The sequence below is a fragment of the Mauremys reevesii genome, linkage group 9 (genome assembly GCF_016161935.1).
Source record: "Mauremys reevesii isolate NIE-2019 linkage group 9, ASM1616193v1, whole genome shotgun sequence".
Classification (NCBI taxonomy): Eukaryota; Metazoa; Chordata; order Testudines; family Geoemydidae; genus Mauremys; species Mauremys reevesii.
In genome coordinates, this window is record NC_052631.1 from 94,257,615 (window position 1) to 94,274,407 (window position 16,793).

Genomic DNA, 16,793 nt, shown 5'->3' on the forward strand with positions numbered 1-16,793 from the left:
ACATTTCTTGTAGTTCTGACTGCAGAACTGTGGTGTAAATCAAAAATCCCAACAAATTTTTATTCCCCACCCTCATATCCCAGTACTCAGCTCCCTCCCAATCTCCCTTCTCACCCCAAAACAAGTTCCAGTAACACCAACAAGACCCAGTTATACCCAATTCACTCAAGCTTTAGCCAGATTCCCTTCATTCCCATTGCCTGGCACTCAGCAACTGCCTTTCTAGATTAATTCAAGTGGGACACACTACATCCTTCCCTCCATTTCCTCCCAAGGTGGTGGCTCTGTATAGTTTTCATCCCTAAGCTTCTCCTTTGGGATAAGAAGGAAAAGACGTTAATGGGCCTACTGAACTGTGACTAAGAAAACCTGGATTCTATTCCCATCTCCACCACTGGCTTGCTGGGTGACCATGGGAAAGTCTCTCTGACTTTCTATGCTTCACAGTGTTTCCATGTCCCCATCTGTAAAATTATGATAATGATACTCATCACTTTTGGAAAGCACTTTAAAGACATACCGATGAAAAGTGTTATATAAAAACTTAGGTTGTATTATTCAGAGTCTCCAGATAATAGTGGTTATGTGGAAGGGAGAGGGGTAGAAATCTTGAAATTTCTTCCACTAACTAAATGCCTACAAAAGAACTTTTGCAAGTGTCTAAAACATAAATAAATATATGTAATTGTGTTGAAAAACTATGATAATTGATGATAGGTAGCATGGGTTTTCTGCTTGCACGTGTCCATATAAGAAGTTCATTCATGTGTGTATTCAAGAACGTAGATGGGGAAGAGGGACATGAATGAAAGGATTATGCTAGTTTGTTCTACTAACAGTGATGGTATTTTTAGCACATCAGTAAAATGAAAATAAACTAGACCATTGACGGTGTTAAAGATTATTTACACCAAATATGTGGAATACTTAACCTTCCCCCAATTTTGAGACTTTTAGTGAAATGAGGGGACACTTTTATAATTCAGATTCCATAGTAACTTCACTTTTCTTCCAATATTTGTCTTTTAGAAAATACTGCCTAGTATTTTCTTAGGAACAGAAACATCTAAGTATCAAACAAGATGATCAAGAGCGACTACTGCTAAAATGAAGCGCCATAGGTGTACACGAGTACAACCATGGTTCTAGCAGGAAGTTCAATACTGGCTCAATAACTTGCAATGAACTAATAATCTCTTTTGAGCTGAGATCAAAGCAAAGTGAAAAAGAGCCCCTTTCACAGCATGCCCACCCTTTAAAGCACTCAAGTAACATTAAAGGAAGCATTAAAGTTATTTATATCGAAATACCTTCAGAAAGGACACAAATTGGTTATAAAATTGGGCCATATCACTTACAAAGCCTCCCTTTTCACACATACCAAAAATACAGTTAATATTTTTCTCCGGCATGACAGAAAACAAATCTAACATCAGAGCTCAGGGTCTCACACATGCTGAGATAGGTATAGAAATAGTATTTATTTAAGACAACAGAACTTTAAGTTCACATACACCTATGCAAGTATTGCAAATTTTGCATACATCTCATATCCATCTTTCCTCTGTCTTGGCTTATGATAAGTCCAGGACTGCAGCAATTAAGGATATGCACTTGACAAATATTAGGACAGATGTGCCCCATTCTGAAACAGTGAACACATTTTCAAATGTTTGACATGTGCAGGTCTGAACCAGCTATTGATCTAGATATTAACAGACATGGATGACTTGACATCTGAAGTATACTGCAATTACTATCACACATTTTGTATAAACCTATCATTCTGCAGAAAGGCAAAAGAGCAGGTCTATGTACTATTAGTAACAGTCACCTATGCAAAAGCAAAGATCTTATCAAAATTATCTGTTTACATTGTGAAAATATACATCTTAAATCAAGAGCCCCAAACTAGTATTGAGGGAAAAAGGAAGAATGACAGATGTTAGTGTCAGCAGGAAGAACTTGAACTTCTTAATTAATCTTTTTGGTTTTCTTTGAACCATAATAGGATGAATGCTATATGTCTTTTTTAGTATGAAGAAACACTGAGTAGAAATCTTTCCCTTTACAGTGCTGAGGCCTTCACCATCTTTAAGGATTCCTGAAGCTGTTCTAAGCACTGAACATGGTCCGTGAAAAATACAGAAAGTGGCATGGAGAGAACTGGGATAGGGTTGGGTGGGTAGCAGAAAGAGTAATTGGCGCTTCCATCCACATTCAATAATTGCCAGAACAATGTGTTAATTCCCCCACATCCCATAAAGAAATGGCCCAAATGGCCGTAGAAAGGGAAGGGTAGTCAAATTGAAGACAAGCTTGGTGTTCTTAAAACAATCCACCAAATGTTTTGCTTGGAAAAAGTGAAGGTCACATGAGCAACTGATTAGGACAATAACCATTGGAGGGATGTTTTTCCCTTTGTTCTCATTGTCATTAGTCTGAAGTTCAGGTAGATTGAATGGTAACCCCCTGCCACAATTACTGTCTGTGGTAGCAGAAAGAGGAGGTTGTTGAACCTTTCTAGCTTGGCTGAAGATGACACAGAGATTGTGCAGAGGATTTAGCGTCAATTATTTTCTATGAGTCTCATCTGTTTTCTTACCATACAAATTTTCCACAGAAAGGAAATCTTCAACATGGCTTAAGCCTCCACCAAGAGACATGAATGCTTACGGACAGGACAGGAACACTGATGAAGAGCAATACCCAGATGCAACTGCTCTTGCTGTGATGTCCAATGAAGCATGAAGACTATGTGTGGATGCCACATCTCTCTAATGTCTATCACTGTCTTCCCCTGTTCCTCTATCAGATGGTCCAGAGGAAAATGCACCTAGTCCCAAAGCTGATATAAAGTTAAATGTTGAGTGTACCTGCACAACAGCAAGCACTGTTGAGAATTATATGAATTGGTATGAATCAATTCCTGTCATACTTAGTTTAAAAGAATTAGTCATGGGAACAAATTCAATTAAAAATGAAGTTTTGCCACAGCATAAACAAGCAGCTCCGGCTAAGTTATGATAGTTTCATTTTTTTTTCCCCAGTATTATAGAACTTGTAAAGAGAAAAATGCTTGACCAAATATTTTAGCTGGGACCACAAAACCTCTGCCCAAGCACAGAATGGTAGGGTTTCTTAAAATGCATGTCAGCTTAAACACAGCGGTATGATATACAGAGTACATGTACTGATGTACTAATATATTTAAAACAATGTATAGTTTAAGTCCAGTTCCAAATTTCAGTGGCAGTAGGGCCATGGAGGATAGAAACTGATGCATTCTAGTGCAAGGAACTAATAAAATCCAGTCCCATTGAAAACAGAGTAGGTAGGCTTTGCAAGAACAGTGTAGAGAGAGTTTCCACACTGTTCACAGATCAATAAGTTGCAGGGATGGATTGGGAAAACTGGAACATAAAGATGCAGAGATATGTATATTTCAGACTCATAGGTGTATGGGTAAGGAGGGATGGAAGACTAGCTTTAGCAAATATGCATGACAGATAGTAGAGTATGAAATATACTAAAGGTAGAGGGAGACTAAGATGAGGGAAAACAGGGAGAAGATAAAAGTAGATAACACCAAGAATGATGTTTAGAAAGAAGTTAGGGGAGGGAGGAACAGAGCATGAGAAAAACATTTAGATCATTATTAGTGGCCGTATCAATTTTTTTCACCAGAAACTCACAAGCAGAAAGGATTGCACTTACTGCTATAGAGCCATAGAGCACAAAACAGAAAGTGCATAATAACTAGCTAAAGTCGTTCACTCTCCCCTACATGAAAAACTTAATGTGGTGCACTTTCATCATGGCAACTGAACAACATTAAATCCCTGTGCTTCACATTAGTAACATACATAAAATAAATAAATAAAACCTGTCCCTGCAACTTATTGTGATGTTACTGGAGGTCTCAAGTATGTCAGCATTCACAAACTCTGCAAAATAAAGCTTTACTTTCAGTGATCCAAACAGTATGGCCTAAATTTCATTATTAGTCATTTTACAAATGTAAATATTATGCTACTGTAAACACCAATATATTTATTATTTCAGTGCCCAAGAGTACGCTAGGCACATCACATGAACAATTAAAGATATGGTACCTGTCCCAAGGAGTTTAAAACATAAAATCAGATGTAATAACTGGAGATCAGAAGGGGGGAGAGGGGACCCAAGAGAAAGAGCAGAGCAGAGACAAAGGTTATAGTAAGAAAAATGGTCAATATGCATATATTGACCATACTATTAAATTAAGTGTTGGGGGGGGGAATTAAATTTATCATTTAACTCGCTGCTCATGGATGGCTGAAGTATGTTTTTTCTTCAAAGGAATCAGAAAGAGAAAAGTGAGCTAATTTGGCTAACAAGCCTGGGAAAGGCATTGCACATAGAGTAGCAGAATGGCAAAAAGTCACAAAGGAGCAGCAGGGGAAGGAAACAAAGAGAATGTCCAGGCTGGCACCATTAGAAGGATGGAGGGGATGGGAATTGACATAAATGAAGACAAGGTTGGCGATATCTGTTGGGGATGAATTATGTAACCTTGAAAGAAGGGACAAGGAACTACAATGGGGAGCCAGGGGGGAATTCTGCAGGATGTGATGGGATTAAAACAACAAATGACAAAGATGATTTTAACATTACCAGTTTGGATGGAGACAAGTTAAATATCCAGAAATCCAAAATAAAAACTGTTGTCATTGAGACAATGGACAAGCAACTGAACCATTGGGAAATAAAAAAGGGGCAGATTTTAATAATGTTATGGAAGAAGAAATGGCAAGATTTGGCCACAGACAGGAAGTGGATGGAGAGGTCAAAAATGAATCCACGTTACAGACTGACAGGATGCCAATAGTATATCAACAGCAAGAAATAATGGAAGAAGTGGAGTCTCTTTCAGGAAAAGCAGTCAGTATATTCCAACCCCACTGGCATAGGATTGATCCAACTGAACAGCTGCATATAACATTTTCTTATCTAATTAAAATAATTGAATATGCTCACAGTATATCCTAAGTGTTTTTTTAAGTGACCTCTTTGGTCCTTGTAAAAGAAGTCCCAAAGACACACCTACTTTAGGAGAAAAAGTTAGCCCGTTTTAATCAACATATTAGGTTGGCATCAATTTTACATGTGAGGCTAATATTATGGGAGATGGGATTAAGCGATAATAGTTTCATAATGCATTTAAAGATTATAAACACAGTAAAAAACTTAACACAGGTAATTTTCAGTAAAATTAAATAAAACTGAAACATGTACACTACTGAATGTCTTACTTTGTATATTGTATTGTGCCTTCTACTGCGTTTGTATTCATTACAGAAAAATACTTATGGATAGGCATCATGGATTTCAAGATTGAACATAGAGCTGGAAGCCAAGAACTCCTTAGTTCTAAATCATATTTCTGTCAATAGCTCAGAGAGCAGCCTTCAACAAGTCACTTACCCTATCTACAAAATTAGGATAATAAAAATTATCTACCTACTTTGAGGAGGTGTTAGAGGGCATTAATATTTGTATGGATTCTTTGAAAATATAAAGTACTAAGATATTATACTAAAATCAGTTCTCTAATATACTGTAGAAAAATTAACTATAGTTATATTATCAGCATCCTTTATATTTTCCCTATGTAACTGAAACGAACACAATTTTCTAAAACTGTCACTGTCCTCAACTGCAATTTTTACTTCTTAAAGTACGTTGACAGGGAATAAATGTTTAGAGGGAAGGACATTAAAACATCACCAATTATTATGTATAGGAGGCTGCAGAACAAGTGGGTTAAACCCGCTATTAATTTGTTTCCTAGTATAAATTTTCCATTAGATGTACATTTTGTATCATGACACCCCACACAGAAACACATACCATTCAAAAACTAAGTGTACTTAAGTATTCCTCTCTGAAAATAAAACACTGTACAGCACACATATTAGTGATGTCCCTGTGATGAAATGCATTTATCTTGCATCTTTAACTATTTTACCTGCACTATGCCCCTTAATGCCATATCGGCCAGCACTTAACATTTTTAACCTTCCAAAGAGATTCAGGTTGAAGCCACAAAAGTCAGGCTGATTTCAAATATGCCTCAAGTTCATAGATTTTCAAAATCTGAGGTTTTGGGTCAGGCTCTTCTCCAGCTACAAACCTCTGAACAGCCTTAAAACAGCCACTGAAAAAGAAATATACACACAATGTAGTGTAAAAAACACTTTCTACCCTCAAACATGGAACATCCACTCACAATTGAGTGACAATATTAGATTTGGGACCAGCAACTGTTCTACGTTCAACATCTCATGTCAACAAGGATCTCTAGAAATAAGTATCCTACATTTCAGATGTGCTGGGCACTCTCGGCTCCTATTGCAATGTGAATAAGAGCTCAGAGTGCTCATCACTTCTGAAAAACCAAGCCAGAGAGCTTTACCCATTTGAAAGCTAGAAATCCTACCTTTTAAATGTGATTTGGTACTCATTTCTAGCTATGACAGGCTATTAGGTATCTGCCCTTAAGTTTGTGAGAGTAGGATTTATAAAAACCTATTTTAGATCTTTAAACTGAAGTAAATATTAGATGCCAAACAGACTAAGGCCCCACTGTAATAGACACAGTACAAACAAAAGCTTCCCCAATTTTAAGTTACCCTTTTCCCCTCCACTAATACAACTGGCCTTACAGTATTAAAAACCACCTTGGCTTCTGGTAAAGGGATAAAAAATATCCAACATTTTTAAAAGCTCTCCAGAATATTACTAAAACATTTTATTTTAATATATATGGCATAAAAGTAGTATTACTGATATGATACTACTGACCTTCATTTGGGATGACCTAAATAATTCTTTGTAAGCTTTGCCACTCATAAATAACATGGTCATTCCCTAACTCATGCCAGTAAGTATCTTTATCCTTTGTCTTGTACTCTATACATATTAGCATGTATCCTGATTTAATGTATTTACAGTATTTTTGCTAAATGTCTTCCAATCAGAGTGAATTAAGGTGGTTTTACAGTACTAATTATAGGATGATCACTACATATTAACACACCATAAAATGAAATGAGATGATGAACAGTTTTACAATATTATAACTCTAGAGAGATCCATCAAGATGCTGCTTGAAGAAATGTCTTATTTTCCCATTGGGATGGTCTTGTGTTTAAGCTGTTCTGTTCCTGGCCCCCATCACAAACTTAGTATGATGTTAGGCAAGCCATTTCATTCAGTGCCTCAGTTTCCCCATCTGTAATATAGGGATAATACTGACATCTTACAGGGCAGCATGAAAATTAATTAATAAGTGCAAAAGGCTCAGATATAATGGTAATATAAAGATGATATAACTAGATTGGATAAACTATGACTTTTCTGTTAAATACTAATCCTTAAACATTTGAGAATAACTTTTTATTTAAGAACTGGTTTCTACATTTATAATGTATGTATTGTTTCATCTAAGTAACCTTTGGGTCAGAGTTTATCATTTTGCTTGCCATTTTAAACCTCTTATTTACCCTTCCTATTTTCTAAAATGAGTTTATATGAACTCTAAAATATAAGAAAAATATAATTTTCTGTTCAGAGAAATGTTTGTAAAATAATCTGGATGTACTAAATGATGTTCACATTTAGTAAACAAACTCTGAGTTTATGGAACAGAGTAACTCATGAACCAACGAAACCTTCCATTTAATCATACACCTAACTTGTTCTGGGACCAGAAATATGGGTAATAAAATATATATATCTCAGATGATCAAGTAACCCAGTACATTTTATTTTATTTGTCTAGTGTAAAAAAAATAAAAAATTGAAGGGATCATGAAATTTACAATATTTCTCAAACTGAGAACTTTCTGCACTGATCTCATTCAAATAAAGTACATGAAATTGGTTTTATATCTTCTCAGTAATCTTGTCACAGTAGTATATACTTTTAATAAGTTATTAACCAGAGCGAATATATGTTTTAAATGACCTCACTCTACAAAGCCTGCATACTGTATATAATGTATTTGATTACTGGTGCACAACTAGATACAAAACTACAGTCATTTAAAAACCCTACATCTTTAATTCCTAAAAACCATACTTCATATTTTCAGTTATCTTTTGAACAATCATCATCAACCCCATAAAGAAAAGAAAAGAAAAAAGTGACTTTTGTGAGTGCTCAATATTTTATTTCCTGGTACCTATATACAGATCTGGGATTTCAACTGGAACACTGCAAACCCAACAGATGCGCTATTTAGTGCTCATATTCTCGTCTTACTATAAAAACACATGAGATGACACCAAATATTAAAACATCCCCCTCCAGATATTTTAATAAAAAAAACAAAGATTTTAAACATAATGAACTTTTAAAACCCTGTATACATTGGTGTCATTTTAGACCACTAGAACTCAACATTATCTAGGGCCCTGACCCTCCTTCCTACCTCTTTCATGCTATAATATGTGATGAACTATTCAGTTCTATCCATCTCCAGTTTATTAACAAACACAGGGCACTGCTGAATACTAGGCCCAATTCTTGAAGGCACTAAGAACGTTCAACACCCACATGAATGGAGCGCTCAGCACCTTGCAGGAACAGATCAGACCCCTTATGGTTAACTGTATTTTGACAAAGGGCCCGAATCCACTATAGCTGAAGCCAATGGGAGTAGGCCCTAACCCAGTGCTTTTACTAATGGTTTTTTTGTTGTTTTTTTTATATCTTCTGGATCACAGACCATTACAACCCAAATGATGACCTATTGTATATACTGACCAACGCTCTTCATTTCATGTAACAGCAGTGGCAATACCAGCGGCTATGAACAGTAACCAGGAATAACTGGCAGGGTGTGTTCTCCGCGCCCAGGGAAGGCTCTCCCCACCACCAATGCACACACGCCACCGCGTACCCATCCAATAGGCTACACCACATTTTCAGTGGGAGACGTATCGCTCAGTGAGGTTTCCAGGAACGCGGGGCAGGCCTGAAGGCCAAGTGATGCTCCGACCCACGTCGGTGGGGGCAGCCCCGACCGCAGCGTTGCCAGCACCCCTGGGGGTGGCGTTGCATCCCCACTGCCTGGTTAACGAGCTTCCGGGGCCCCCGCCGGGCAGGGGCTGGCCGGGGTGCAAGGCAAGGCCCCCCCAGGCTGAGGCGCCCCTCAGCGCTAGCAGGGGAGAAGCCCCCGCCGGGCCCTCTGCACACCGGGAGCGGCGAGCCCAGGCCTCCCTGCCCCCCGCAAGGCGAAGGTCTCATAGGCCCGAAGCCTCCGGGCCCCCGAGCTCCCTCTGTCCAAGGCGGCCTCCCTCATTCGTCCCCCGCCCCGCTCCGCTCCCTCCCCTCAGGTGCGGGGCGGAGGAAGCGGCTCTCCCAGGCCGCCGTCCAGCCCAGGCCTCTCTCCTTCCCTCACAGGCGGGAGGAGCCGCCGCCTCCTGCCCGAGCCCCCCCCCGCGCGCGCGCTCCCTCCCCGGAGGCCCGGCCCGGGCGCGTGGTACCTTGTAGAAGGCCCCATTGGAGCCCCGCACCTCCACCACCAGCTCCTCCATGTTGCGCCGCGGCGGCTCGGTGCGGGATGCCCAGGCCCGGCACCGCCTCTCTCTCTCTCGGGGGGGAGGGGAGCCTCGGCTCGCGCCGTAACCGGACGGGTGGGGGCGGGGGCTCGTCGGCTCCGTTCCGCGCTCGCGGCTGCCCGGAAATGAAAGCGAAACGGTCACCACCCGGCGGCGCGCGGGGAAGAGGGGAGAGGGGCGCCCGCTTAGAATGTAAACATTAAACCCGCGTCACGTGACGGGCTCCGACGGTGGGGGGGAGGGGCGGGGAATTAACTCGCGCGAGCACACCCCGCTCGCGGCCACCTAACGGCCAGCCGGCCGCACCCCGCCCTCACACACACACAGACAGTCGCGCTAGCGGCGGCACGCAGCCTAACCTCACGGCGCTGCGGCGGCCCGCCCCGCCTTCTGAGCGACTGCATCGCCACCCAATGGCGGCACGCCATCCGCGAGTGCGGCGGCCAATGGGAACGCCCGCGGAGGAGGCCCTGTGACCCGGGAAAGCGCGGGTTACCATGGCTTTCAAAGGAGCCCTTCGGCTCGGGGGACCGGCCCGGCGCTCCGGGGAGGCCTTGCCTCCAAGGATAGGGGCGGGGGATAGTAGGGCTCGTGGAGGGGGCGGAGGGGGAGGCCTTGTCCAGAGCGATGATGGTGACGGCGGGGCGGGCGGGTGGCGATGCGGCGGCCCGGAGGGAGGGGCCGGCCAGCGGGAGATGGTGGCTGAGGAAGGAGGCGTCCCTGGGATGCAGCCTGTGGAGCCGCACGGCTGGTGAAGCGGAGTTTCCTGTGCTGGGGAGCCTGGGGCTAGGAGAAGGTCCTTTGCAGCGCCCCACACGCGTCGACTCATAAAGGGTTTCGCCCTTCCTGTTTGGCCTGAATTAAAACCTTGCAGGTGCTGCTAAAAAAAGCCCTTTATTCCTTGTGGGGCTCTAACCCCACCTCATGCTGAGGGTCGATGGAGGGGTACCTCGAGTCTGGGCTCTGCCATTTCCCAGTAGCTGTTTCCCCTTCTGGGATACGTTAAATGTGCCGCAGATCAAATCTGCAAGAGATTTTCCGGTTACATACCAGTGGCATTGTTGGGGAACAAAGTGTTAGTGGTAATTCAGTAATTTCCACTCTCTTTTTGCTTGGACATTAGTTGAAAGCACCATGCAATACAACAAATAGATATGTTTACTACAAACTGCATCCCAAAATAGTATGTAAAAATGTAGGCATACAGTTCAAGTGAAATGATATCTGTTGCTTCCACAGAGCTTGACTGTACACAGATGGTCTGGAGGAATCTTCATGACTTATGGTATATGTTCTTGATGCTGTTCAGTAATCCTACATCAAGGCAATCAGTCTTGATAGTACAGAAATCTCATGTTTTGCAAATGTTCCTTTTGATTCAATGGCTTCCTTTGAGAGTTACAGAAATACTGTCTCTGTCTTGTTTTAGTGCTATATCTGATTTTTTTTTTTACTTCCTACAAGATTTAGGATTTATTTAAAAGTGTAGGGTGTGCTGTTTAAATTATGTACAATAGAACCTCAGAGTTATGAACACCAGAGTTTTGAACTGATCCGTCAACCACACACCTAATTTGGAATTGAAAGTACAGGATCAGGCAGCAGCAGAGACAAAAAAAAAAGAGGGATACACACTACAGTACTGTGTTAAATGTAAGCTACTAACAAAAGAGAAAATTTAAAAAAAAATTGACAAAGTAAGGAAACTTTCTGTGCCTGTTTCATTTAAATTAAAGATGATTAAAAGCAACATTTTTCTTCTGTATAGTAAAGTTTCAAAGCTGTGTTAAGTCAATGTTCAATTGCAAACTTTTGAAACAACCACCCTAATGTTTTATTCAGTGTTATGAACATTCCTGAGTGTTTGTAACTGAGGTGCTACTGTACTCTGGATCTGCATGCACAATAGGGCCTGAAATTTGATTTATAAATATTAAATGAGACACTCCATACACAGATATCCAGGGAGAAGGGAGAACCAGCAGCCAGAGAGGGAAATTTTTTTTTTTTCAGCAATTCATGGCTTGTGGGCTTAGTTTTAGAGTAGGTTGGGCAAGGCACTTGCTTGCAATTTGGCCATCATAGTAACAAGGATCTAGTATTTAAAAAAATAGGCTTTTAAGGATTATTAATATTAGCCTCCAGATAACATGGCGATATAGGTGAACTATAAATAGATTATATAAAACTACACTGAAAGCACATTAAGATTACAATGTAAAGCACTCAAAAGTTAGGAAATGCCAGAAGTAAAGTTGCATGTGTATAAGCACTGTGATAGTCGTGTTACATTGATCACATACTATTTTGGGACATACTGTTTTTTTTCCTGGTAAAACACAAGAAGAAAAGGAGGGGAAAAAGTTCAACTATTTTGATGAGTTTTTTCCAAAACTTACAAGTTTGTCATGGTCATGACTTCTGTGACAAAACGTTGACTCTCTCACAAGTTTTTGCACAAAAGTCATGCATTGAAATCCTGGCCCCTTTGAAATCAGTGATAAAACTGTTGATGTCTGTAGGTCCAGGATTTCACCCATTGTCTCTTTCATCTTAACCCCCTTCTTGAACACAACACTTCCATGAGTGTTTACAAATTTCTGTGTATATACACAGTGTAGCATGCAGGCAGGGGATGGTTGTTGGTATTAAACATTTAAATATTTTATTAAAAGTTTTAAACAAATTTTGATGTAAAAATGTTTACTATCTCATGAGAAACAATGTTTACCAGGACTTGTCTTTTTAAACTAATTTGTTTTGTCATGCTGAGATGGATTTGGAATTGTCTATAATAATTTATGAATATTATGTCATGACCTGGTTACTGTAATGTTTACTGTGTGCCTATACTGAATGACTTTAAAAAGAACTCTCTGGTAAGCTCATCTTTCTCACCAACAGAAGTTGATCCAATAAAAGATTACTCACCCACCTTGTCTCTCTGCATATAATATTATTTCAGTAGCAGGATTGTTAGGAAATACACCCAGGAAGGGAGGGTCAATCCTGATACACACTTCTCAGGAAATACTTGAGGGACAATGCAAGGGCCATTCACAGTGATGCTGAGACTCAGCCCATTCCTGGTTTCCGTATGAGTAACTCTTGGGTATCAAACGATACAGGTGAGTTGAAAGAGAGTATGTGAGAGGTTAGACCCACCAGGAGGATGGTTAGACTCTAGGTAAGATACACATGCATGTAGACTTTTTGTTATAAAATCCTTTCCCTCTTATGCTGTGCTTTGTTCCTAAGATTTAATTAACAAGACTTCTGCGTTAAGGCTGTTTTGGGTCACTAAATCTCTTATTATAGGCCCCTGAAAGGAAGAACTGCGAGTTTCTGAATCCATTTGGACCTGTTTGGGTATGCAGTGTATTGTAGCCCAGGGCCTGGTGTGGGAATCATAAGAATGGCCCTACTAGGTCAGACCAAAGGTCCATCTAGCCCAGTATCCTGTCTTCCAACAATGGCCAGTGCCAGGTGCCCCAGAGGGAATGAACAGAACAGGTAATCATCAAGTGATCCATCCCCTGTCGCTCATTCCCGCTTTTGGCAAACAGGCTAGGGACACCATGTGATTCTACCCCCTGAAAGGTAAAGGCACAAAGTCTAACAGTTAAGCAGCTGCACTCAGAGACCAGAAAGGGATCAGAGTAGCTAGCCTGTAGCCATTACACATGGATTTTCTCATCTCTCTGACAAACAATCCGTCTCTGTCACTAAGGGCCACTTGTGACCCCATAAATGAGCCACAGTGGAACAAATATTTGACCTTCACTGTAACTCTTATTTTAATTGTATAATAAAAATTAGATTATAAAGACATTCTAAAATAAAGGTTCTTTTTCAGTGAGACCTAGGGGAAATACTATATATATATATATATACACACATTTTGTGTTGCCTTAACATCAGGATTCCATGGAAAGAGCATTGCAGTGGGAGTCCTTAACACTCAAGTTCAAAGTAACTGTTCTTATGACTTGTATTTTAAACAACTGTATGTGCTTGGAATATAGTGTAAAAAAAAAAAGCTGCAGTAGGTCAGTAGATATAGAACTGTATGATATCCTTTTCATTGCTGTCTTTTAATACTGCTAGTCTGTTAACAAAAATGGACTGAAACAAAGCATGCATAGTTAGGAATAGGTTTTATGGGGTGTCTGAACTTTTGTGTTCAGCTAACTGTCACTTGCAACAGGTAAATGTCAGGCCATAAAGACAAGAATGAGAAGTTTGTATTTACTTATAGTTGCATTACTGACTGTACTTGAACAGAGTTGGAATAAATTATTCACACTTAGTAGTGGGAGACAGAATTTTTTGTGTGAACATGTTTTCTGCATTTGACTGGTGATTTGATCTGACTACATTCTTAGTCTCTTATTTGCTTTTCCACTAAAATTTGACTTCCTTTCAGATGTGAGGGGAGGAATCTATTTGTGTGAATATTGCTATTCATGAATGAACACGTGTGCAAACATTGAATTTTTGTGCGAATGAGTTTATTTGCATGTGAAATGCTGGGAATCCATACTTATGTATATAGCTGCTATCCCCTCTGAGATTACTTACTGCATGTAGGACTCTGCCAAAAGAAAGTTGAAGCCAATAAAACTGGCTTGTCTTTGTTTAGGAAGGAGTCTAGGTGTTTGAACCATGTAGCCAGGATCTGTACTACTTGTATAAAAGAGGACAGGAAAAGATGTTAAAATGTCTTAAATTTCTAGTCCAGCTAATCTCCACCCACACTCTGAAGTGCTGCTGTCTCTACCAGAAAGTCTTCCTTAACACTTGCTAGCCTACAAACTTATCCTCTTGCCTTGTGAGACACTCTCTGGAAATTTCTCTTTTTTGCTTTTTACCACTTTTCCCTTTGTCAGAGAAAAGAAACTCTCCCTGAAGTTTGCAGAACACCAGCACGAGGAGTCCACCGTCATTCCAATGACTACAAAACATTCAGATTCCATTCTTCCGTCTCTATGAGGGCAGGCCTTCAGTTGCTCTGGAACAATCTAGTTCTAAAACATTCCCTCCCTTTTCTTGTTAAAGTATATTACCGAAAACATTCTGCTAGCATTTCCTTTACAATGTGGCTATCGCCTACTAATTAAACATCTTTATTAAACAGTAAATCATGCACATTGGCATATGAAAGCTGTACCTTCAAAAAAGTAAACATTTGTGTATGTATCTAAAGGTCTTTCAAGTTACTATAAGAAATGCACCATTATGCTGCATGTTTTGACTCCTGTTCTCAATTATGGGTCTCAAGTGAGACATTAAAAAATAGATCTAAAGTAAATGGAATGGTATAAGCCAGGGCTGGCCAACCTGAGCCTGAGAAGGAGCTATAATTTACCAATGTACATTGCCAAAGAGCCACAGTAATATGTCAGCAGGCCCCCCGCTCCCAGCACCTCCCGCCCACTGGCAGACCCGCCAATCAGCACCTCCCCCTCCCTCCGGATCAGCTGTTTCATGGCATGCAGGAGGCTTGGGGTGCAGGGTGGGGAGGGCACTACAGGCTCAGGGGAGGGGGCAGGAAAGGGTGGAGTTGGGGCAGGGCCTGGGGCAGAGCCAGGGGTTGAGCAGTGAGCACCCCTGGCACATTGGAAAGTTGGGACCTGTAGCTTCAGCCCTGGAGTTGGTGTCCATACAAGGAGCCGCATATTAAACTTCTGAAGAGCTGCATGTGGCTCCAGAGCCACAAGTTGGCCATCCTGGTATAAGCCTTTAGGTGCAAGGACATCCTAACACAGGTATTAGGAAGTTGCAGGAAGTGTGGCTACTCCAACGAGACCCTGCCCCATGTCTTGTGCAGCTGCAAACCCCACTCCAGAGCCTGGCAGCTGCACCACAATACCATCTAGAACCGCCTCGTGAAAGCCATCGCACCAAGCCTGGGGGAGATCTCCGTGAACTGCGCCATCCCCGGTGCCGACAGCCAGCTACGACCTGACATTGTCGTCACCGACGAGACCAAGAAAAAAATCATCCTCATCGACGTCATGGTCTCCTTTGAGAACAGGACCCCGTCATTTCACGAAGCCCGAGCTCATAAGCTGGAAAAGTATGCCCCCCTGGCCGACACCCTGAGAACGAAGGGTTACGAGGTGCAGATGGACTCCCTGATCATCGGAGCCCTGGGCGCCTGGGACCCCTGCAACGAGCGTGTGCTACGGACCTGCGGGATCGGTCAACGCTACGCACGGCTCATGCGGCGCCTCATTGTCTCAGACACCATCCGATGGTCCAGGGACATCTACATCGAGCACATCACCAGCCACCGACAGTACCACGAGGCGTGAGCCAGAGTGACATCGTTCTTCGACTACGAGAAAGGGACCAAGACACTTTCTCCGTTGGATCATATCAACTGGAACCATAAACTCCCTGAACATTAAATCTCACCAAATGAGGGTCATCATCAAATTAGGGCCATCCTCATCATCATATCCACTCATTATACTCCACACCCGAACATAGCCACTTTATGAACTTCATACCCTCATATCTCAGTTTCTGTACTTTGACCCATCAACCTTTTACCTCCAATCGGGGATACTGCAGATTATGTATTCCTTATGCCACCGGATCTTAAACCAAACTTTGCACCCGCAATAATCTGTATGTTATTCCCTGATAACCAGAAACTTCTATGCTTAAACTCTGTACCGTTCACTTTTTTAAAAACATCTTAATACATTTTTTATTTCTGAAAGACTTGGGAGAGGGATTCTCACTGATTGCAGTCTGTGGGGGAACAAGTGCTAGCAGCAAAGGAAGACTTGATATAATCAAACAATTACTTAAAAGACGTGTGAAGCAAACAAGAGGAGATAAATGTAGGTAATCTTTTCAGAGATTCTTCTGGTGCCAAGTGTAAGCACAAAGGAAAGAAGAATTTAATATAGAAATCACATCACAGCTTTCCTGTGTCTTTTAGGCCACCTTGGTTTTTAAAAAAAAACAAACAAACAAACCCAAACCATGTTAGTCACAATGATTTTTGAAAGCAGCTGTCAGCTATGATTCAGTTTAACACAGTTTGTGTTTCTGCCCTGCAGAATCCTGTTAAACAAATATGTCTTAATCTGAATCACACCATAAAAATGATTACACATGCCTAGTTGACAGATACTCCTGTTCCTTATAAGAAAGGACAGAGACAGCCA

At 41.3% G+C, this 16,793-nt stretch overlaps 1 protein-coding gene across 3 annotated transcripts in view; it reads right to left on the reverse strand.

Moving 5' to 3' along the window:
• The window catches only part of FMR1 (FMRP translational regulator 1), a 46,931-nt gene extending 37,088 nt beyond the window's left edge, over positions 1–9,843 (reverse strand). For 2 of the 3 annotated variants that reach the window (XM_039488012.1, XM_039488011.1), the window contains exon 1: positions 9,535–9,840. In XM_039488012.1, coding sequence (XP_039343946.1) covers positions 9,535–9,585 — 51 coding nt within the window. In that variant the 5' untranslated portion in view covers positions 9,586–9,840. Of the gene's footprint in view, positions 1–9,534 lie in introns of all 3 variants that reach the window. The other variant, XM_039488013.1, reaches the window with a different exon arrangement.
• Between the last annotated feature and the right edge of the window lie 6,950 nt (positions 9,844–16,793).